Here is a 25352-nt window from a genome sequence, read left to right as displayed (position 1 = left end):
TGCCGACCCCTGAACTAGAGCATATAATAATAAGGGCTGTGAAGTGCGGAGAAATATAAAAGTAGCAGTCAGTGGAAGTGGTTAGACTGAACTGATGGTCTCCTCCTAACTGCTAGTTCAGTGCATGCTCCTCTACACTGAAGAGTACATTAAACTGCTGATGACTGACTTTAAGGAGTCAAATGGTCCATGGTCTTTCATCAATGGGTTCACAGGCAAAATCAGTGTTGTGGTTTCAACTCAAGTCATGAAGTTATGGTACCATTTTTCATAATTGGTATGTCTGTTTGAATGGCACAGCACAAATAACAAGAGTGCTGCTGGTCTGGGCTGACCTAAAGGGGCTTTCATTATAAACTTTATGGGTAAGTCTGTGCAGTGCCTGACTGACTCTGCTTGTACTATCAGTCCCAGATATGCCTAAATACCATCAAATACTAGATTGTGGGGGAAAATAATTCAAGATGACTTATTACTTGTTAAGCTCTGAGAGTGTGTTTAGCACTTTGAAGGACATGGAAGACACACTCCCTACACTGAGGACCTTCCATAATCTCATTAGAATGACATCACAAAGCATATCGAGGTTCAATCATACAGCATGGCTTTTTAAAAAAACAGCAATACATCTTTATATGGGAATATTTATATAAATTGAGAATGTGACCTTTGTTTTCACCACAAGCAGCAGAATCAGATCAACAGCATTGAGATACATAACTCTATTACACAAATAATTTAAACAAGACCGGAAACTGCTGTTGAGCCAATTGCAAAGGCATGATCTTAGAGCTGAATTTCTTTTTTTCAAATGGGAAACTTGCTTTCCCTTTTAACTCTGGAGGAAATGAGGATAATACTGGCTATTGAAGAAGATCATCACTAACTAGCCTTGTAACACTCTAAAAATCTAATCAACAAGCCAGAGCACTAGCTAGAGAGTTGCGCTTTTGGAAATAGACAGTTATGTTTAGCTCCAAAGAGATACTTCCAAATATGTGGCTAAGCAGAGGCCTGAAGACATATTAGGTACTTTGAAACATTACTCCCTTCAAACATGGTCCAAGCATGCCCTGAAATACTGCCCATATAAGCACCATTTCCCACCATGGAGAACACCCACTAATTTCATAGCACACTGTCTTTGGTAGAGCTATCACTATACAGGAAGTGTGTATTACTTCATTTGAGTGTCTGAGGGTAGATTAGGTATTTTGATTGGTGGTTAATCCAGGGCAAAGAGTACTTTTTTTTTTTTTTTTTTTTTTTTTTTACTTTTGCTAGCTCACCCCACCACTTTGGAGATATAAATGAAAAAATTAAAACTAAATGCCTAAATGTCAGTGCAATGTTTCAAACAATGATGATGGATCTTTTCCCTGAAAGATGACTGCATTCTGGGGCATGTTAAATACTAACAAACATTTTAGCATTCCTCGAGGGCTGTTCACACCATGTATGAGTCATGACCTTTTCTTATAGTATATTATATAAGTCAATTTGTGTTGCTGTTGAAAAAAAGGCCAGTGTCACTGTGTGACATATTAATAGGAGTGTCATATTTCAGACTCATAATGTAATTGTTCTACTTTACTCAGCACTGGTGAGGCCTGCTGGAGTACTGTATCCAGTTTTGAGCACCACACTTCAAGAAAGATGTAAATATATGGGTCCAGAGTAGCAAAAATGATAACAGGTTTGAAAAACATGACCTATTAGGAAAGTCTGAAAGAATTGGGCATATTTTGTTTAGAGAAGAGGACTGCAGGGACATGATAACAGTCTTCAACGTGAAAGGTAGTTATAAAGAGGATGATGATCAATTGTTCTCCATGCCTCGTCAGAGCAGGACAAGAAGTCTCGCTCAGATTGCTAAAAGGGAGATTTAGATTAGATTTTAGGAAAATCTTTCTAACTGGTTACTTAGGGAGGTTATGGAATCCCAGTCATTGGAGGTTTTAGGGAACAGATTAAACCAGGGGAGGGCAAACTACAGCCTGTGGGCTGGATCCGGCCCATCAGGGCTTTCAATCCGGCCCGCAGGATTGCCAGCCCCATGGCGCAGCCTACACCTGTCTGCCCTGGCCCTGCGCTGCTCCCAGAAGCAGCCAGCACCACATCCCTTTGGCCCCTGGGGAAGGGGGGAGCAGAGGGCTCCGTGTGCTGCCCTCACATGCAGGCACCACCCCATGCAGCTGCCATTGACCAGGAATGGGGAACCGTGGCCAATTGGAGCTTCGGAGGTGGAACCCACAGGTGAGGGCAGCACGCGGCGGAGCCACTGTCAGGACACACTGGCCACTTCCTGGAGTGGCAAGGGGCCGGGGCAGGCAGGGAGCCTGTCTTAGCCCCGCTGTGCGCCGCTGCCATCCTGGAGCCGCTCAAGGTAAGCGGCGCCAGGCCAGAGCCCACACCCTGAACCCCTCCTGCATCCCGCACCCCAATCCGCTGCCCTGAGCCCCCTCCCACACTCCGCACCCCTCCTGCACCTCAACCCCCTGCCCTGAGCCCCTTCCTGCACACCACACCCCTTCCCATGCCCCGCACTCCCTCCTGCACCCCCAGCCCTACATTCAGGGTCCTGCATATAATTTCCCCACCCAGATGTGGCCCTCAGGCCAAAAAGTATGCCCACCCCTGGATTAGACAAACACCTGTCAGGAATGATTCAGGCATACTTGGTCCTGTCTCACTGCAGGGGATGGATGGTGGGGGGTGGACTAGATGACCTCTTGAGGTCCCTTCCAGCCTTACATTTCTATGAGTCGATGATTATGATGATATTATGGATTAGAGATCTTCAATTGTTTTTTAAAAGTAATTGAAATGTATATTTTTATATGTTGTTATGGTTCTCAGTGACCTTCAGGTGAGAAATTAATAGTTACTAGGAATAAAACAATGTCCAGGTCAAAGAAACTGTAGTAAAATAAAGCAGCAGGAAGGGATGTGTTCTTAGTGAATTTTCCTTGCTTTCATCTCAGAAACCACATTTTTTTCTTCTCATTTGTCTCCCCTGAAACTAGCCCTAGTACAAATACTCCACCAATTATTTTAATACCACAGCATGGCTTACTACAGTGTGCCAGAGCTATGGCAGTATAGGCTACTGAGTAAGAAGTTGAGACTAACTCAGCGAGCTTTAAACCACAGAGCATTGCTCACTCATCAGCGTTTAGAGTGTGCTAAAAAGGCATCGTTAAAATGCGTGTGTACACAGTGATAAAGTGTAGTTCAGAGCCAAATCCCAATGGCTTGACATATGAGAGAGAAGGAGTAGAGAGAAGGTTATTACACATATCCATATCAGGAAGTTGTCGTGTAATTTTATCAATTTGGATTTTCTTCACACTGCGGGTAATTTGTCTGAAAAGTGACCTTTTTGTTTGGTTCACTGAAATCAGTAAATTAACTGCTAATTACTCAGGGTGTAAATTCCAGCTACCAGTGCTGAGAAATGAACAATAGCCTATTTAGAAGAACTAATCCTCAAAATCCTTCACTTGTTAAGACACCAAACTCCTCCCCTTCCCTCCCCCTCCCCCCAAAAAAGGCAATTTATGAAATTCTGACACATTCAGAGGGGGTTACCTAAACCCTACTGATGTGTTGTTTTGGAAATAAATAAACCGGGGTGGAAGAGTCCTTACATAGGCAACAAAGGTAAGATATATATTTAGGGCGTGAGCACTTGGAACCATTTAAACCCCAGAAGAAGAGGGGTTGGAAAGGGTCCAAATTGTATCTGATGAACTGATTTTACTTCTGCAAAACTTACAACCTGATTGTCAGCGTTGTGGATCAGCCAGACATCCGACTGCAGCTAGAGATGGCCAATCCTAGGACTGGTCAACACTTTTCTGTCAAAAAACTGTTTTTTGACCCAATAAACATTGTCAAAGAAAAGTGTCTGCTTTCCATGGGAAATTTTGACTTATCATCAAAAAATGAAACTTTTCCACTTTTTGATGGGAAGTTGAAAGTGCCCATGGAAAGCAGACACTTTTCTGTGAAAATGTTCATTAAGTCAAAACCCCACTTTTCTATAAAAAAACAGTTTTTTGACAGAAAAATGTTGACCAGTCCTAGGGTTGGCCATCTCTAGCTCTCTCTGAGTCCATTTTCCAAGAAGCTCTAACGCAGCATCTTTAAATATGAGTTCATCAATTTTTTAAATTCCATGTCCTCAGATAGACTTTTTTCACATAAAAAATGTAGGTCCCCTAAAATAAGTCATATCGAAAATTTGAGATTGGGAGTAGGAATATCAGAAACTCTAATATATATCTATGGCCTGCAACAGACTTAGAGATTTCAATAAGGTTTAAAAGACCCACATCCCAAAACCTACAGCTATGCTGCTTGCTTCAGGCAGGCAAGATTTATCGCAAGTGGTGACAGGCTGCCAAAAATAATTTAAAAAGAGAGGAAGGGTGAAACGACAAGATAAAGGACTTAATAAACATATGGATAACAGGGTGAAAATTTCCCAAGTGGTTCCTCATTTCTAATAATAAATATTTATTCTTAAATGCATTCTCCATAGCACAACAAAAATGTTCATAAATTGGTTTGGTTTGTTTTATTTTAAACTGGAAGGGTAGTGATTTAGTTTAGTTTTTGTTCAGATGGGAACTTTGGGCAGTAACAAGCAAATCCAAATTGTCTGCAAAGAGCCACTTCCTGTTAGGGATTGAGACTTCATCCTAACAGTTAAAAAGAAAGGCCATTGCAAACTACTATCCTGATTCTATCAGACTGGAGACAAGTAGGACAAACAAACTCAGGAAGTGGCAGGGAGTTCGAAAGCGAGAGGAAATCTATGGCACAGAGAGGAAAGTGAAGAGATTGCGCTGATCTGCAAAAAGTTCACCCCTAGGTCAGAATGTGCCAAGCTTTTCAAAAAGCTTTATTTGTACTATAATACAAAACTGGCACACACAGCTGGCGACTGCTGCAGAGACTATTCAAATGTTAACATTCTGAATGATAAACTGCCAAAAAAAGTTCTATGTAAGCAAATTGGAACAAACAACTAATCTAAATCTAGTTGCTAAGAGACAGAGGTTTACAGCCAAATTCACCCCCAGCTCTCAAGAATACTTCATTCTTAATCAAAAGAGTACCTGTAGATGACGCCATGTTGGTGAAGAAACATGAGTGCTGATGTGACCTCTGCAGCATAGAAGCGGGATCGAGGCTCGTCAAATTTGCGTGAGCGCTGAATTTGAAACATTAGATCTCCACCATTTACATATTCCATGACGAAAAAGAGGCGGTCCTGAAATTAATTAAAACAGTGCTATTTAGCTAATTTCTTTCAGCCACACAAAGGGCTGCTTTAAACTACACATTAGGCGACAGCAGGATTTGCGTCAAGAAACTGAAGAACAAACGCTACAATTCTGAACTGGGGAAAGCTGACAACCAAAAAACAATAAACCCCAGGGAAGACTGATTCAAGAAAGAGCGAACGAAAGAGAAAAGGAAGAGAATTAAAATGTGATTAAAAAGTAATAAAGATTTTTAAAATAGTACAATCAGCTTTTTATTTTTAAAGAAATATTTACATGCTCTTTAAAAAAACATTTAAAATAAATATTACAACACAATGTCGATTCTGTCAGCTGCTGAAGGGCAGGACGATTTTGCAGATTGCCTGTGCACCTGGCTCCCTATCCTTACATATTTATCAGCTACTGGGTCTATAAAATGCCTTTTCTTCCAAATTATGACTTCACACTACATATTATTAATAATTTTTTATATGGAAACCAGTATTGCCATGAGAAAGCAGTGAAAAATCATGAGTCAGGCTTTCTCAAAAATCATAAGATTGGCTTAAATATAATCATATTTTTTAAAAAAATCTATTTGGGGTTCTTTTTAATTGTCTTCTGGTTTTTGAATCTTCAGGGTTCATTTTTTCATACTTTTCTCCATAGCAATGAGGGATAGAAACCCTCTTCATTTTTCAGTGCCAGCTGCCATTCTCACACAATGACGTGACTTTGGGAGCTGGGGCTTTCAGAAAAACACCAAGTACTATAAGAGTCACAATATAAAATAGCAGCAATTGGCAACACTGAGAAACCAAATGTGAATGATGCATTTGCATGTGAATGCAGATCAAGCATAGGCAAAGAATATGGTATATACATTTTTATCATCACTGTCCCATTTTCTCTAAAGGTTTATTGCCCATCCTTAGCATTTTGCCTAATTATATCATTAGCCTTACTCCTCCCCACCTTGCGCTTTTGCCTTTTGCTTGGAACCCTATTTTCAGATTCTTTATTATTAAAATACGTCTTTCTATGCACAATGTCTAAAACAGATCACATATTTTATAGATTAATACTTTTTAATGGACTAATATTATCTAATGTAGTTGGTCTCAGAACTCATATAAGTTGACTGTCTTTACTCTGCCCTAACTGAGGCCCAAATTCAGTAAAGCACTTAAACACCACTGACTTAAATTAAGCACGTGCTTAAGTGCTGTCCTGAATGTGGATGCTTTCCTGAAGGGGGGCTTGAAACATTTGCTTAGCCTAGTAAAGGTCACAAGTGGAGGATGTAGAGGAAGAAAATGCAAGCACCCCCACTGTACACATCAGAATATAGGAATTGCCACAATGGATCAGACCCGAGGTCCATCCTATCCATCATCCTGTCTCTGAGGACATGTCTACACTACAGCTGCTACAGTGGCACAGCTATAGTGCTACAGCTGTGCCACTGTAGCACTGTACTGTATAGACGTCGTAGATCAACTGAGGGGTTTTTCCACTGCTGTAGTTAATCCACCTCTCTGACAGGCAGTAGCTAGGTCAATGGAAGAATTCTTCCATCAACCTGGCCATGACTATACTGGGACTTACATCGATCTAACTATGTCACACAGGGCATGACATTTTTCACAGCCCTGAGTGATGTATGTAGATGATCTAAATATCAAGCCTAGACCTGACAGTGACTGGTACCAGACAGCCACCATCACAGTCCTTTCCTGAAAGGAAAGACTGGGGAAACAATAGCCTTACTGCTGCCAGAAGTAACAGACACTCCAAAGGGAATGGTATAGGCTATAGTCTTGCCACCTGCCAGACTGACTCAATATTGCCAATCCAAAGTGTTCAAAAATCATGAGACAGGTCTCCAAAAATCATCAGATTTAAACCCTCATGATATTTGTGCCAAACAAAATAATACATGTGAGGTTCTTTTTTATTCTGATCCTCAGGTCACATTTCTCAACTTTTTTCTGCAATGATGAAGAATAGAACTTTGCTTTAAAATAACAAAAAGAAAAAGAAAAAAAGCGGTGAAATGCTCATATAATCCCATGACTCCAGAAACTGGAGCATTTAAAAAAGCAACAAATATTGCGAGACTCTCAATAAAAATCACAAGACTTAGCAACACTGTCGACTGAGAGATTGCAGAGATGTGGGGCAAGGATACATTATACTTCCAAAGAGGAGATGCAAGCACCTCTTTTCAGAACATTCCCAATCTTTATTCCAAGAGGTGTAGTGCATACCTGTATGCTCTGCAGGCAGAATGCCTCTGAAGATTTGCATGGGAGAGGTACAACCAATTCCCAGCATTACTGTGTTTTACACCTTCCCATTTGGAGAGGACATGGGAAAACATTACAAATATGATAGGGATGAGAGGTCAAAGTCTGTGTCATTCAGTTGGCTAAAGTAATTCCTCCCAACCTCTTACTTTAGTGATCACCTTTTCACTGTAGCATTTTATGTTCTGCCAAGTTGGTAGAGTCTGGGCATGACTGCACAGCAAGACAATCAGGCAGTGGGAGGAAGGGGTCAGCATTTGCTACCTAACTATGACATGCTGGCTGAATCCCAAAAATGCAACCCACTGATGCGTCTACACCAGAAGAACAAAAGGACTCAGAGACATCAAATGCACAAAATGCTGTCGATTGTCCTTGCTATGCTATAGAGAATCCTGCAGGAACAGTCTTTCTATGTCATGAGACTGCCAAGTCACCTATTCCACACTACTCAGCACTGTGAGTGAAAGAACTCTGGAGTAATTTCCTTGTGGGATGAAGATAAGGGAAGCAGTTGAAGACACGTAATTACAGTGCTTATGGTTTCTTTCTTCAGTGGGGAGATACTACTGGAGTGGAGACTGTGTATTTATCTCCTAAACTGCCCATACTGCCCCCTTGACCTTGATTTTATTGCAGGCTAAAATTTAATGACCTTTGGATACTCCTACCTTACATGAACAGAAGTACCTTCTAGAATTTTTGTAATCCCAGTCTATTTTCAAAAATGCTCAACTTTCTTGACTCTGATTTGAGCAGAGAGGATGCCCAACAAATCTTATGCAGAAATCTCAGCAGAACCCTCCTTCCTACACAGACCTATTAATATTTTCTGTATGTTACTTAAGATGAGCTCCCAGTTCTTGGATGATATCTTTAATCTTTCATCTACACAGAGACTAACTCTAACTCCAGTTGGGTGCATAGGGAATCACTTCAACATCACTACCCCAATTAATGACTTCTGTAGATGCAATCATAGTACTTGCATGTTTGGTCCAAATAGAGCCCATATTCTGCTTGGAGTCCTCAAACACCTATCTGTGGCAATTCTAAGCATCACATACTGTTGAGGTCAAAATGTGATTTCTGTGGTTTTGGTTTAGGATCCTTTACAAGGTTTTCCTGATTTGACCAATCTAGAATTTAATCTGGATTGTGGAGCCAGATGTGTTGTGCTCAGTTTGAACACAGGGGATTCAGCAACAACTCCGATCCCAGGAATGGCAAGGTACTAAGTCACACATCTCCCTTCATTCTTTCAGATGGAAGGCAGCCTCACATGGATTATATTATACACACTTAAATGTACTTTTTCGTTTATGTGAAAGGGTATCAGACACCTTGTGTATTGACCAATGTTATGCCCTACAAACAGATTGCTCATCTCTCCAGGCAAGTGTTCAGATTGGGTTTTGGATTTGCTGGTTTAACAGCACTGTGGATAAATTTATCCTACCGTGGTATTTGCTTGACATGGCATTAAGTGCCTACAAAATGCTCTTGTAGGTTACATTCTCCTACTACATACATTTACATTTCAAATAACCTACCTAGTTTTCCCAGGTGTGTATTACAGCCAGTTTTATTGGAATTGGCAGCCAGAAATGTCTTTGAAAATCATGTTTTCCTTATGTTAAGAATTCAGGTGAGGATTTTTTATTTTAATATAATGTCAATTTGTATAATCCATTATAATAAGATGCATCGTGTCAATACTGCAACACTGGCACAGAGAGCATCATCCTGGAGAAAATAGGACTCTTGTATTTTTATAGGTTTCAGAGTAGCACCTGTGTTAGTCTGTATTCACAAAAAGAAAAGGAGTACTTGTGGCCCTTAGAGACTAACCAATTTATTAGAGCAAAGCTTATGCTCTAATAAATTTGTTAGTCTCTAAGGTGCCACAAGTACTCCTTTTCTTTTTGTATTTTTATGACACCCGGCTTTTCTAAACTATTATTTGGCTTTTCATTTCCTATGTTCCAGAGAAAGGATCTGCTCAATCTGGAATGGGCATAAATCTAGACTAAAATAGGAGCACATGTGTTGGCATCTATATCAAACTCTGTTTGAGAAATCTTTTACCTAGGTATTTTTCTGGTTCCCATCACTACAGTACCAGCTGAGAAAAAAATGTATTGTTATTAAACTTTTTGCACCCACAATTTGGGTTCCTAACACAAAGAACATATGTATTCTTCTGTTATCTCCTATTTTTCTCCCATTATGTTGGATCATATTAAAGAAGTTCTGTATTAAAATCACAAATGAGTTTGGTTCCCCAGAGTTTAAATTCCAGGGTATTACTAATTAAGAGGTCTCTTGGTTTTTGGTACTGTTTCTCTCCCTCTATGTATGAAACTTGCAAGCTGCTAATTGTGTTAGTACATTCTAAGACCGAGTCTGTTCTCAAAGCAATTCACAGAGAGAGAGACTCAAAGCAATACTCTAACAACAGAAACAGCACCCAGAGACTCCCCACCCTTTTGTTGTATTAACCATTGTGATTAAAATAGAGATAGAGGATGTATGTGGATGGATGCTTGGTGTGGATAATAACTGAATGATCAGGGAGGTGCCAGCCTAAGAATCTAGTGTCCATCGGCTGAAGAAGGCGTCAAGTGGAAATAACCAGAGGACCCCATCCGGAGGGCAGACTGGAATCCACCCAACAGCCTCAAGAATGGGAGAACCAAAGAACAAGATAACATCTTGGAGCCGTCAGGAATGTGCTATCTGCTGATTGATTCATAGAATCATAGAATCATAGAATATCAGGGTTGGAAGGGACCCCAGAAGGTCATCTAGTCCAACCCCCTGCTCAAAGCAGGACCAATTCCCAGTTAAATCATCCCAGCCAGGGCTTTGTCAAGCCTGACCTTAAAAACCTCTAAGGAAGGAGATTCTACCACCTCCCTAGGTAACGCATTCCAGTGTTTCACCACCCTTTTAGTGAAAAAGTTTTTCCTAATATCCAATCTAAACCTCCCCCACTGCAACTTGAGACCATTACTCCTCGTTCTGTCATCTGCTACCATTGAGAACAGTCTAGAGCCATCCTCTTTGGAACCCCCTTTCAGGTAGTTGAAAGCAGCTATCAAATCCCCCCTCATTCTTCTCTTCTGCAGGCTAAACAATCCCAGCTCCCTCAGCCTCTCCTCATAACTCATGTGTTCCAGTCCCCTAATCATTTTTGTTGCCCTTCGCTGGACTCTCTCCAATTTATCCACATCCTTCTTGAAGTCTGGGGCCCAAAACTGGACACAGTACTCCAGATGAGGCCTCACCAATGTCGAATAGAGGGGAACGATCACGTCCCTCGATCTGCTCGCTATGCCCCTACTTATACATCCCAAAATGCCATTGGCCTTCTTGGCAACAAGGGCACACTGCTGACTCATATCCAGCTTCTCGTCCACTGTCACCCCTAGGTCCTTTTCCGCAGAACTGCTGCCTAGCCATTCGGTCCCTAGTCTGTAGCTGTGCATTGGGTTCTTCCGTCCTAAGTGCAGGACCCTGCACTTATCCTTATTGAACCTCATCAGATTCCTTTTGGCCCAATCTTCCAATTGGTCTAGGTCCTTCTGTATCCTATCCCTCCCCTCCAGCGTATCTACCACTCCTCCCAGTTTAGTATCATCCGCAAATTTGCTGAGAGTGCAATCCACACCATCCTCCAGATCATTTATGAAGATATTGAATAAAACCGGCCCCAGGACCGACCCTTGGGGCACTCCACTTGATACCGGCTGCCAACTAGACATGGAGCCATTGATCACTACCCGTTGAGCCCGACAATTTAGCCAGCTTTCTACCCACCTTATAGTGCATTCATCCAGCCCATACTTCCTTAACTTGCTGACAAGAATACTATGGGAGACCGTGTCAAAAGCTTTGCTAAAGTCAAGAAACAATACATCCACTGCTTTCCCTTCATCCACAGAACCAGTAATCTCATCATAAAAGGCGATTAGATTTGTCAGGCATGACCTTCCCTTGGTGAATCCATGCTGGCTGTTCCTGATCACTTTCCTCTCATGCAAGTGCTTCAGGATTGATTCTTTGAGGACCTGCTCCATGATTTTTCCAGGGACTGAGGTGAGGCTGACTGGCCTGTAGTTCCCAGGATCTTCCTTCTTCCCTTTTTTAAAGATTGGCACTACATTAGCCTTTTTCCAGTCATCCGGGACTTCCCCGGTTCGCCATGAGTTTTCAAAGATAATGGCCAGTGGCTCTGCAATCACAGCCGCCAATTCCTTCAGCACTCTCGGATGCAACTCGTCCGGCCCCATGGACTTGTGCACGTCCAGCTTTTCTAAATAGTCCCTAACCGCCTCTATCTCCACAGAGGGCAGGCCATCTCTTCCGCATTTTGTGATGCCCAGCGCAGCAGTCTGGGAGCTGACCTTGTTAGTGAAAACAGAGGCAAAAAAAGCATTGAGTACATTAGCTTTTTCCACATCCTCTGTCACTAGGTTGCCTCCCTCATTCAGTAAGGGGCCCACACATTCCTTGGCTTTCTTCTTGTTGCCAACATACCTGAAGAAACCCTTCTTGTTACTCTTGACATCTCTGGCTAGCTGCAGCTCCAGGTGCGATTTGGCCCTCCTGATAACATTCCTACATGCCCGAGCAATATTTTTATACTCTTCCCTGGTCATATGTCCAACCTTCCACTTCTTGTAAGCTTCTTTTTTATGTTTAAGATCCGCTAGGATTTCACCATTAAGCCAAGCTGGTCGCCTGCCATATTTACTATTCTTTCGACTCATCGGGATGGTTTGTCCCTGTAACCTCAACAGGGATTCCTTGAAATACAGCCAGCTCTCCTGGACTCCTTTCCCCTTCAAGTTAGTCCCCCAGGGGATTCAGCAACAGCATGATGAAGCAATTCCCATAGACTGGCATAGGAAGAAATTCCTATAAAAATAGACTCTAAAAAGTGAGAACTTTGGGGTCTGATTCTGCAAACCAACTTCCAGGAGCATCAGATGAGCATCTGACAAGGCCCTGCTCCCTCCTCATGTCCAGGCCACCTGGCCAGTGGCTTGGCATGAGCAACTCTAAGGCTGGTAACTATGATAACAACCTTGCAGAACCTGTGTGTGTGGGTGTGTATGTGTGTGTGTGTGTGTTTGTATGAATGAATGTGTGAATAAATATGAGATTGAATGGAATGTTATAGCTATAACTAACTGCTTACTATGATTCTTTCTGTATTCACAATAAATGTGGTATTTTGCCTTTTTCCCTTTAATAAGATCCTGCTGGTTTTTATTTTATTGGTACAACAATTACACACACACACACACTCAGGATGAGATTCTGGGCCTATTGAAGATAATGGCAAAATTCCAATGGACTTAAATACAACCAGGATTTCGCCCTCATCATACACTTCCCAGTACAGAAACTGAGGTACACCTGAGAACATGTCATTCATTAGATGTGTGTTCAGGATTTATTCAGACATTAAAATGAGGAGGGTACAAAGTGGACAGAACAAAGTATTGTACAGTATTGACAACCAAGTACCTAGAGCAGCTAAGTATTAGATTTGGTTGCATTTATCAATTTTGTTCCAAAACCGGTTTGGATTATTTTTTGGATTCCATATCCATAACATTTGAGAAGTATGTTTTGATGAACAAAAAACATGTGAAACAGTCCTGGGAACTCCTTAACTACATAAACTGAAATAAAAGGAAAAATCACAAACAAGCTATTATAGATTAATCCCCTCTTGGCATCTGTGATGCAAAACCAAAAAAGCAAAGGACTATAAAATAAGCAAATATGTTTTCTGAAGTAAAGATTTTTTAAAAGGTTTTTGTTTCTCCCTTAGTCTAACCTTCTCTCCCATGAATTCTAAGAAGTTATGGAGGAATGAAAACACTTAAAATAATAAATGAAAACAACCTAAAACAGAGACCGTGGGTAAGAGTGTTTCAGGGCAAAGAGGATTTGGGTTAAACAGTCTGGAAGACAATAACAAAAGTTTTCAATTTTAATCTGAATTTCCATGGTACTAACCTTTCCCGTCTTTGGTTTCAACTATATATCTTGTTATAACTTGCAAATCTGCCTGTCCTGACTTGTCTTCAACCCCCATCTCGGCCTACCTCACCGATATAGCCTCCTGGCTGTCTCACTGTCACCTTAAGATTAATGCTGGCAAAACCAAACTCCTTAACTTCCTTCTCAATTATCCTTTTCCTTTGTCACCCTCAGCTCCACAACCTTCCTCTCGGCCACTAAAGCCTGTCAACTGAGGTTATATTTGATTCAGCCTCTCTTATCCCACTCATTTAAGCTGTGCTCAAATCCTGCCTCTTCGTCCTCCTCAATATTTCTAAGATCTATCCTTTATTTTTTATCTCCACAGCAAAAGCTTGTATCCAAGCCCTCATTATCTCCTGTCTTGATTCCCATCACTGCCTCCTCTCTACAGATATATACACCCACATTAGTTTTTGACATTTTTGTTAGCCTAGCTGTGTATATGCTACTCTCGTTCTTTCGTTCTTTCTGCCCTCTCTGTCTGTCTCTCTTTAGACTAAGTTCTTTGAGGCATAGACCATGCCTTCTTTTCTGTTGGGAAAACTGTGGTCGTCTCCAGAAATAAATAGCCATAATCCTGGAGGACATAACTGGGTCATCCTAGGTCATCTTTGAGGAGGTGTGATTGATGACCAAGAACCTCCTCCTAGATATTCTTGCCAATCAGTTTTGGGTTGATACATGATTCTCTATAACCTATTAGTTGTTTATATGTGGAAAGATACCATCGTTGGGGAACAGACTTTCATGTACATCCCAAACAAAAGTTGAGACTGGGAATTACAGCTTTTGCTGTATTGTTTACCACTAAGAAATGATCACTGCCTACCACTTTTAAGAATATATTATCATTATATGAGCCCTTAATTCACCCGATGCTTTGTTTGTTTTTCACTTAACATTTAATGAGATCACAGTGTAATGAAAATGTATTGGTAGAGCACAAGGATAAGTACAATTATTACTGGCAAGCTCAAGAGCACAAACCTTTCCCCAAGTGAACCTTAGGAGCTGTGTGACCCCACATGGAGTTGAACACAGCCCAATTAACTGAAATGAAACAAAGCAGAAATAAATCATCCAATCTGTTTCCCAGTGTAAGCAGTGTCAGGATGAGCTCCACCCTGACATCTGGTGGTGAGGTGTGGCAAGTTGTGGAAAAGAACTTCAGGGGCCGATCTCATTTGCATGGGCACACCCACCCCGCCTAGAATGAGGCCACAGCTGCCCAAATGGTCACTTTGGCTGCTGTGGGATCCCCAGTGTCTCTGTTATTGGGGCAGGAAGAATAAATTGTTATTACCCTGATTATGGGAACTGTGCTTGGAACTGTACGTGGCCTTTTGTTACGATGGAGGGATTCACCATCATCTAAGTAGCACTCGCTAGGCAAGGGTCATGGGTTCCAAAACTGTGTGAATGGAGAGAGGCTGGGGACAAGTATTAATACTTGGTGGCATGGGCCCCTTGGTGAGGGCCTTACATGCTGATTGCACTTCCTCCTCTCTCCACTGTGGAATATCAGAGCTAATTTTGATTTCATTAGAAGTCTAGTTATAGGCTGCTGAGCTCACTTTGGGCTGACAGTGCACCAGCACTGGGGCTCCCCTACTATAAGCTGAATTCACCTAAGCGCTGAAATCACTGAGTGTTGTGTTAAGTAGTGGGGGAGCCTGAAGATATATTGTGGAGCAGTTTGCGGGATGGCTGGTGAAGCAGTTCAACACGGAGCAGTGTGTGGATGGCAGGAGCTGCTTGTGGGCCGTGGAGCTGAGCGAAGGAGTTCGTGGGGCAGCTGGCGGAGCGGAGCGCAGCTGAGCGAAGGAGTTCGTGGGGCGGCTGGCGGAGCGGAGCGCAGCTGAGCGAAGGAGTTCGTGGGGCGGCTGGTGGAGCGGAGCGCCACTATGGAGCGGTCAGCTTCAGATCACGTAAGGTGCCTCTTACCCCCGTCCCATTTCCACCCAGGTTGGGAGGTAAAGCTCCACCGATAAACTTTCGAACTCTGGGGCTGCCCTGACCAGGGACAGAGACTTTTGGGGCATTGGACTTTTGGGGTTGCTGGACTCAAGAACCAAAGGGAAAAGGGCATGCCCCAATTTGCCTGGGGTGGGGTTGTTTTTGCTCATGGGTTGTGTTATGAATCCGGTTGGTGGTGTTTCCCCAACATAATGCCACATTGTTTCTCTCTGTTATTAAAAGACTTTTGCTACACTCAGACTATGTGCTTGCGAGAGGGGAAGTATTGCCTCTTGGAGGCGCCCAGCGGGGGGTGGTATATATTTGTCCCAGGTCACTGGGTGGGGGCTCGAGCCGGTTTGCATTGTGTTATTGGAATGGAACCCCTAGATATTGAACCCGGCCCTTGTTGCTGCCAACTCTGATGGGCAGAAGGGTTACACCAGTTTCATATCCAAGACGTGTATCCATGCTATATGCCAGGCAAGCACTCTTTTCATTACAAGCCTTAGACTCTAGGATCTATCCCTGCAACCGCTCAAAGCACAGAAATAGGAAAGGCATCAAACATATACTTCTCAAATAGAATTCACAGTTGATAAGACTTATCAGCATTCTCCAAGTGCCATTTTTTCCTTCTTTTATGTTTCTCATACAAATGGGTGTGAATAAATTCTTCCTGATTTTCACTAAGTCCTTAAACTAAGTTCACGGTCTCAGTAGACTTTTCTAAGAAACAGCATCTGAAAGTTACATCTGAATCACATTTTTCCAGACACTACTGAAAAATATTTCAAAACCACACTAGAAAAATTAAGAATGTGTGCTGATTAAGAGTAAATTTAACACACAAAAATAGCTCAGACGTGAATTATACCTTCTGTTAAATGACAGTGTTTTGTGCTATAAAAGTACTAAGCTTGTTATCAATATAAAAGTCAAAATACACAGGAAGCCAGATAAATATATCATATCTTTGGTATGCTGTGTAAGATGATATTTTATTCAAATCATGAGTGTATGAAACTCTTTCCCAACTAGCACAAAACTGTGATTACTTAACTCTATTTAAACAGGATGCTCAAACAGTTTGTTTAAAATTACCTAAAACTGCAGCAACCGTCCCACCCATTAGAACTTGAATAAACATTTCCTGCTTCTGATTGAAATTGCACAGATACACTGGACTTAGTACACAAAACTAAACAAGAGCCTTAATGAACCAGAATCCTAGATTCAAACATCTCCCCCAACCCCAATCTTGGAAAGTGTCATCTGCCAAATGAACAAGTGTATGGAAGACGAGAGATGTGGAGAAATAGAGAAATAAAACCTCATATTAATTTTATGCCCTTTCAAGTTTACTCAAACATAATCCTTTGACAAGAGACTGTGATATGTAAAAAGGGGGTTATGTTTATAGTGATTATTGTTTCCTATTTTTCAGTGTCTATTTTAAGGCCAATTATGGCTTTTTTTAAATAAAAAATTAAGACAGAAGAATAATTTTTCCATGGTGTTTACAAAATTGCTTCTGTGAATGACTAGAAGAAATGACTTCCACAGTAGTCTCATGTTCCTTGGGATGAACGCCCAGAAATGATGGGAGATGGTGAGAGCTCACAATGTTAAACATTTCAAGAACTGTAAGTCTGGAGTATTTTCAGTGTGCATTTTATAAAATCTGTTCTCACTCTCAGAGTTTGAATCAGAGGTGTTATCAGTAGCTATAATGTACAAATGGAAATCTATACAAACAAGAGGTAACAAATGTAACAAAAATATTTCTGACAATCCAGCTGCTTTAATTTCCTTCAGGTTGGTTGGAACTACCATTGTTATACACATAATACTCAGTTTCATTCCTCTCTCCCTGGTTATCAGTTTCTAATAGCCTTTAGCCCTTTGCTTTCTAGAGGAAGGATGGTCTTGTGGTTAGACAATGGACATGAAAGTCGGGTGATCTGATAAGCTGTTTGTAACTCTGGGAGAGTCACTTACTTTACCTGTGCCACAATTCCCCATCTGTAAAATGGGGATAATAATCCTTCCTTACATCACAGGGCTAATGCAAGTATAATATCCATTATACTTCTGAGGTGGTTAGACACTACTGAGATGGAGGACAAAAGTTCCGAAAAAAAATACTGCTCAATTTCATTTTTATCGAACATTTTACAAACGTTTTGGGGACTAGATGGCCCAGTTGGTAGCAAGATACTTTCCAAATATGAAACCCAAACAGGTCAGCTGTAGCTGACATTTGAAGAAGATAAGAGTATTCTTCTTCACTTACTGTCCTAAACTGCTGTATAAGAACATAAGAACCGCTATACTGGATCATAGAATCATAGAGTATCAGGGTTGGAAGGGACCCCAGAAGGTCATCTAGTCCAACCCCCTGCTCGAAGCAGGACCAATTCCCAGTTAAATCATCCCAGCCAGGGCTTTGTCAAGCCTGACCTTAAAAACCTCTAAGGAAGGAGATTCTACCACCTCCCTAGGTAACGCATTCCAGTGTTTCACCACCCTCTTAGTGAAAAAGTTTTTCCTAATATCCAATCTAAACCTCCCCCACTGCAACTTGAGACCATTACTCCTCGTTCTGTCATCTGCTACCATTGAGAACAGTCTAGAGCCATCCTCTTTGGAACCCCCTTTCAGGTAGTTGAAAGCAGCTATCAAATCCCCCCTCATTCTTCTCTTCTGCAGGCTAAACAATCCCAGCTCCCTCAGCCTCTCCTCATAACTCATGTGTTCTAGACCCCTAATCATTTTTGTTGCCCTTCGCTGGACTCTCTCCAATTTATCCACATCCTTCTTGTAGTGTGGGGCCCAAAACTGGACATAGTACTCCAGATGAGGCCTCACCAATGTCGAATAGAGGGGAACGATCACGTCCCTCGATCTGCTCGCTATGCCCCTACTTATACATCCCAAAATGCCATTGGCCTTCTTGGCAACAAGGGCACACTGCTGACTCATATCCAGCTTCTCGTCCACTGTCACCCCTAGGTCCTTTTCCGCAGAACTGCTGCCTAGCCATTCGGTCCCTAGTCTGTAGCGGTGCATTGGATTCTTCCATCCTAAGTGCAGGAACCTGCACTTATCCTTATTGAACCTCATCAGATTTCTTTTGGCCCAATCCTCCAATTTATCTAGGTCCTTCTGTATCCTATCCCTCCCCTCCAGCGTATCTACCACTCCTCCCAGTTTAGTATCATCTGCAAATTTGCTGAGAGTGCAATTCACACCATCCTCCAGATCATTTATGAAGATATTGAACAAAACCGGCCCCAGACCAAATCAGACCAAAGGTCCATCTAGCCCAGTATCCAGTCTTCCGACATTTGCCAATGCCAGGTGCCCCAGAATATGTAATCATCAAGCGATCCAGCCCCTGTCATTCATTCCCAGCTTCTGACAAACAGAGTCTAGGGACACCATCCCGGCCCATCCTGGCTAATAGCCAGTGATGGACCTATCCTCCATGAACTTAGCTAGTTCTTTTTTGAACCCTGTTATAGTCTTGGCCTTCACAACATCCTCTGGCAAGGAGTTCCACAGGTTGACTGTGCGTTGTGTGAAAAAATACTTGCTTTTGTTTGTTTTAAACCTGCTGCCTATTAATTTCATTTGGTGACCCCTAGTTCTTGTGTTATGAGAAGTAGTAATCATTTTTGTTGCTCTTTTCTGTACCTTTTCCAATTCCAGTATTTCTTTTTTGAGGTGGGGCGACCACATCTGCATGCAGTATTCAAGATGTGGGCCTACCATGGATTTATACAGAGGCAATATGATATTTTCTGTCTTATTATTTATCCCTTTCTTAATGATTCCTAACATTCTGTTTGCTTTTTGAACTGCCATTACACATTGACTGGATCTTTTCAGAGAACTATCCACAATGACTCCAAGATCTCTTTCTTGAGTGGTAACAGCTAATTTAGACCCCATCATTTTATATGTATAGTTGGGATTATGTTTTCCAATGTGCATTATTTTGCATTTATCAGCACTGAATTTCATCTGCCATTTTGTTGCCCAGTCACCCAGTTTTGTGAGATCCTTTTGTAGCTCTTCGTAGTCTGCTTGGGACTTAACTATTTTGAGAAATTTTGTATCATCTGCAAATTTTGCCACCTCACTGTTTACTCCTTTTTTCAATGTGTGCTGTTAAACAGCTGCCACTTTCCTTCCAAGAATTGGCTGCATTTCAGCAGAGGGTGTAGTGATTCCTGTTTAAAATAAAGGACTCTATTGCTTGGCAGTCTGAGGTGAAAAGTATTACCATATATGAGTGCAGGGTGTTATTCATAAATTATTACTACTATGATTATCACCATTTGAAAGCAACTTTACTGAAATCATTATTGAAAGATTTCAAGGCCTAGTGGATAAGCACAATCTTTGCTGGTGGCCTCAGTAGTAAATGAACAGACATGCAGACCAAGATGGCCCCTCATTCCTTGTGATGATCCCTCCAAAGTGTATTGAAGGATATTTGAGGGGAGTAGGCAGAACAATGTTGTTCATGCTGTACTTGGTGTGTGTCTAAATAGTGCATGTTAGGTTTCCAGGCTGTTCCAGGAAAACCACTATTAAAAGTCACTGCTGAAAAAAAAATGAAATAAAAATAGTTTGTGGGTGGGCCAGCCTGACTGGATACAAACTTTTACCTAGAAATCAGAAGGGAAAACAGCATTAATGCCGTGCTTCTTTTTCCCCCACCATCCACCCACTTTATATTACTGGCCCTGGCCCATATTCAGCCCATACTATGAACCCAGTCAGCAATGGTCCAGGCAGGTTATGGCAGGAATAGCAACTGGTAGTGCTGAGTGACACCTGTACAATCCTACTATGTGCTTAGGTGGATTGTGGAGTGCTGAGGGCTAAGAGTTGCCAAAGCAGTTACCTAACTTCACCCTCACACTCTAGCTAAGTAATGGGAAACAACAAGCTCTGATCTGGTCAAGAAAGGCTATATCATGGATTCAAGTTAGGTTTTCAAACTAATGCTTTCAGAGCTTGTACAGAGCTTCTTATAACCTCTATATTAGATTAGTCTAATGCTTTGTGTTTGTGGCCTAGACTGAAATATAAAATGAAGCCTCTGACTAGGGTTTTAACTTGAGCAGGATGCTTGTGCTCCAATTTTAACTTGCACAAAGCAGGCTTCGTATATTACTTTTTCTCTGGGGGTTTTACTGCTGGCTTCCTGTTATGTATCAAGTTGTTTTTAGAATTAGAATAGAATTTGTTTTATTCTGTCTTTCATGTCCCTAAAGTAACCCAAAGTGCATTCCAATGAACCAGATGCTGCTGGTGTTCAAGTGACACTGTCAGCTAATGGGGGAGCTGTTATATGCTCTGCACTAAGTCACAGACTTTTGGAAATTACAGTCTATCATAACCAGTGAGTGTTATGGAATGTTAAGTTCTACCTGGACAGCTATCTGAGACAGCAAGAAGGTAACTTGGTTTAATTATTCTGCCACAGATGACATCAATAATAATGCAACACCCTGGAATATGCATTTTAAATTGTTGTACACCATGAATTTGGAATTAACACCTGTATAATAAATCAAAATAGCTGACAAAGGTTAAAGCTCTTTCATGAAGTTTTTCCTGCAGTCTGTGTAAATTACAGATACTTTGTATTTGTATACTGCATTAGAAGTGCTTTTGCTTACAAGGATCTGTGTAAAATTACTACTTTGTACTTAACTGCACTACCATACATTGAATTAGAGCGCACACGAGGTTTGCAAAAGGGCAAACAGAAATGTGTTTCACAATAAATTAGTGTGTTTTAAAAGAATTTAAAGTCAGTGATACTGGTTTAGAGTCATTCAAGCTAGCACAGGGAATTATAAATACATTCCCTGTGTCAGCCTGGACCCTGGGCATTTTCAACATAAGAACAGCCATACTGGATCAAACCAAAGGTCCATCTAGCCCAATATCCTGTCTTCCAACAGTGGCCAATGCCCCAGAGGGAACAAACAGAACAGGTAATCATCATCAAGTGATCCATCCCCTGTTGCCCATTCCCAGCTTCTGGCAAACAGAGGCTAGGGACACCATTCCTGCCCATCTTGCCTAGTAGCCATTGATGGACCTATCCTCCATTAACTTATCTTGTTCTTTTTTGAACCCTGTTCTAGTCTTAGCCTTCACAACATCCTCTGGCAAGGAGTTCCACAGGTTGACTGTGCATTGTCTGAAAAAATACTTGCTTTTGTTTGTTTTAAAACCGATGCCTATTAATTTCATTTGGTGACCCCTAGTTCTTGTGTTATGAGAAGGAGTAAATAAGACTTCCTTATTTACTTTCTCCACAGCAGTCATGATTTTCTAGGTATTTATTTTTTTACATTAGTTAATAAAGACAGAATTTAACATCCTAACCCTATTGAAGTTAATGGCAAAACTCATGTTTACTTCAGCAGGGCCAAGATTTCACAAAGTTGCAAAATATTGTGGCCATCATTTTGATTGTCAGATAGTTACTCTGATTTTTATTAAACATATTTTTGTTACAGTTCTTCCTGATCATTGTTGGAGATTAGATTTACTACCTATTTTAAGAGTTTTCTATAGCACCCATCACCATAAATATCTAATCCCATGATCCAAAGCCCCTGGAGTTTAATGGAGATTCTTCCATCCCACAGAATTATTGGGTTTTAGATTAGGATTAAGTGCTTAATACTGCAACAAACTGAATTAGTTAGGCCTGGACATGCAATGCAGATTCAGAGCAGCAGCAAGCTGATTGCCATGGTCATCAGCTTAACCCCCTCTGCATGTTCTCCTTTAAACTTTTTGGAGCAAACTGAAATAAAAACCTTTGGAAAATCCACCATTCCAGAATAATACATTAGCCTGCAGACAAACAGTCTATGACAGCCAAATATTCTGGCCAATGTTTTAAACGTTTTTAGACTCTGCACTAAGTTGGGGTGGTGCAGAGCTGCATCCCCCATGGTAGCTCACAGAAGGTCCGTCTCTCAGATGGCACCTCTTGCCTGCCCCCTATAAAGTAATGTGCTTCCCACAGGGGCAGGATTCTGTCACATCTCTTTGTGCCCTTCTCCCCATTTATATCCAGTCATAACCTGGATGCTGTGCAGAAATTGCTCATTTTATATTTCCAGTCACTTCAGAAGGCAAAGCAAGTAGGGTAAGCTTTTCAGGCCATCTCTCTAATAGTTCATTTCAAGACAGATAAGCCGTGGGAACGGCTTTTTGTGAAATTCTTTGCTCTCCTTATTTTCTTTCAGAACTGTTTGGAAAGTAGAACAGTCTGGGTGAGATAAATGTAAAGATCTCTCATTCAACGGCCTGATGCACATGGCAGAAAAATATATCAGCCCCCAAGCTCCCCTTATATCAAACTTACCCTTATACCAGTGTCATCATGAAGAAAATGTTACAGTGTTTTGGCAGCAACTAATAGTTATTTATTTTGATTTCTACAGGAAAAATATGAACACCGGCCCTCAGTTAGAACAGCACAATTGTTTCTAAATCAGCTTATAATCAAAGACAGAACAAAATCAACCAAATTTAATCTGCTCTCATAAATCCTTTGTTGTTAGCTACCTGGAAAGATGACCACTCGGGCTTTTCACATGCAAGTTACATGTAGGGTCAGATTCATTGAAATGTGTCAGATTTTAGACATGAAGACAAACTTATTCCTCTTGCACAATGATCTGCAAGGTTCCCAAAGGAAAGCCAGGCTTCCAAATAAAGCTACTCACCTTTTTAATTATTGTACCTAAATTAAAGTTATATTATTTACTCTACATGACTATACAGTATTTAGAAAGACACGGTGGATGAGGTAATATCTTTTATTTGAACAACTTCTGTTGGTGAGAGAGACAAACATTTGAGTTGGTCCAATAAAAGACAGTACCCATCTTGTCTCTCTAATATCTTGGGACCGACACAGCTACACCACCACTGCATATATAGTATTTATGCATATAAACATAATTCTTACAGGTAAACCGACTCAGTCTAAACACTGACACCGGTACGGGTATCTGCATTTATATGTGAAAAAGCTACTTTGTGTGTGGAAATCTGATATATGGAAGCACCATGGCTATGGGCACACACAATCAGCCTTTTCAGCATACAAATACATGCAGATGTGCAGACAATTTCATGTGCAGATATTTTCTGAAAGTACAAGTAATTCACTAGCTTCTGAATATTTGACACAATATAAACACATATTTAATGCTCCATCCTGCATTGGGGTCTTGATTAAGAATAATACTTAGCTCATACAGATTCCTTTTACCCATAGATCTCAAAATGCTTTACAGAAAGGCCTGGAGTATCATTACATTGATTGTACACTTGGGGAAACTGAGGCACAGAGGGATTAAAATGACCTGTCTAATGTCACCCAGCAGGTCAGCGGCAGAACTAGAAGAGAACTCCTGTCTGACTTCCAGTCCATTGCTCTTCTCTGCTAGGCCAGGCCATCATACAGGGATTCTAGCTTTCTAGACACAGATGGAACAGATTTCAGGTGGTTCCACAGCTCCTGAACTGGATCCAGAAGCCTTCCATTTCCAGGTACCACAATCTTCTCCCTATCCCTTAACTCCAGCATGTTGAATAATTCATGCTAAGGGTGTGTTCAAAAATCCAACCATTCTGCCCACCAGATCCTGAAAGGTCCTGGTGTTACTAGGGGAAGAAGGTAAGAGGCTAAAACAGAACCACTCAGGGAAGATAATGAAGAGGGTAGAACCATTAATATCTCTCCTGTTTGTTCCTCTTCCACCGAGTCACTTCTTGGAAAGGGTTTGTAGCTTGGGTGGAAGGGTAAGCATCTTCCCATGGGGCAATCACACAAGCTATGTAAAGAAGAAAAATGCATAAACCAACATTTGAAAATTGGTTCACACAGTTAATTTAACGTATTGTAAATAAGTTATTCATCTGGTTAACGTAAGCCTGACACTAATGCTCGTTTACTTGCCAAGAAAACAGTAATTAATAACTCACAAAAATGTGGTTAAAAAAATTAAAATATACACATCCAGGTTGCATACATACCTTGGAGAATTAATCCCATTAACACCAGTGCGCACACATACTGTACATAAACTTCATTTCTTCTGCTGTCTGCTCCAGAAACACTTTCCACCACATTTTCTTTGTTGTTTTTTATGTTCCCTGTGCCTCGGAAGGAGAGGGGGAATCAGGACAGTTGTTCCCTTTACCTGCCTTCCTTCTCAAGAGTAGTCATCAAAGGAAGCTCAGGGAACATTAAGTGAAGCATTCAGGCTTCTACAACCCATCACCATGGGGCTGCTATTCATTGAAGCTACCAATCTTGCACCTTCTATGGGGAAATCATTGCCCCCATGCATTAAATCAACATGCACTTATAGCCCTGTGCCACAGTGCTCCTGTGTAGAACACCCACCCTTATGTTATTTGCTCTTTCCTACTTCTATTATTATTTATATTACTGTAGCACTGAGAAGCCCTAATCTAGGCTAGTTGATTCTCAATGCCTTGATAAGGGGAATTCCAAAATCACTCTTTACCAAACAGAAGACTGTAGGATTATTATTTGACCATGCCAACATAATGGCACATAATGTACGGCATTTCAGCAATTTTATATAACATGGTGGGGCGCGGTGGGTAGGGAGAGAAGAAGCGTATTCAGTCTCTGCTCTTATTTTAGGATCTGATTCTGCAA

General features: G+C 41.3%; 1 protein-coding gene across 6 annotated transcripts in view; it reads right to left on the bottom strand.

Moving 5' to 3' along the window:
- Nucleotides 1–25352, bottom strand: part of PRKCE (protein kinase C epsilon) — a 522142-nt gene that overhangs the window by 99468 nt on the left and 397322 nt on the right. For all 6 annotated transcript variants that reach the window (XM_073339117.2, XM_073339116.2, XM_073339118.2 and 3 more), the window contains one exon: nt 5127–5281. In XM_073339117.2, the coding sequence (XP_073195218.1) occupies nt 5127–5281 (155 nt within the window). The remainder of the gene's footprint in view (nt 1–5126; nt 5282–25352) is intronic.

This window comes from Lepidochelys kempii, chromosome 3, assembly GCF_965140285.1.
Source record: "Lepidochelys kempii isolate rLepKem1 chromosome 3, rLepKem1.hap1, whole genome shotgun sequence".
Taxonomy (NCBI): Eukaryota; Metazoa; Chordata; order Testudines; family Cheloniidae; genus Lepidochelys; species Lepidochelys kempii.
Note: the sequence above shows the minus strand (reverse complement) of the source record. Positions and strands in the feature narration are given on the sequence as shown.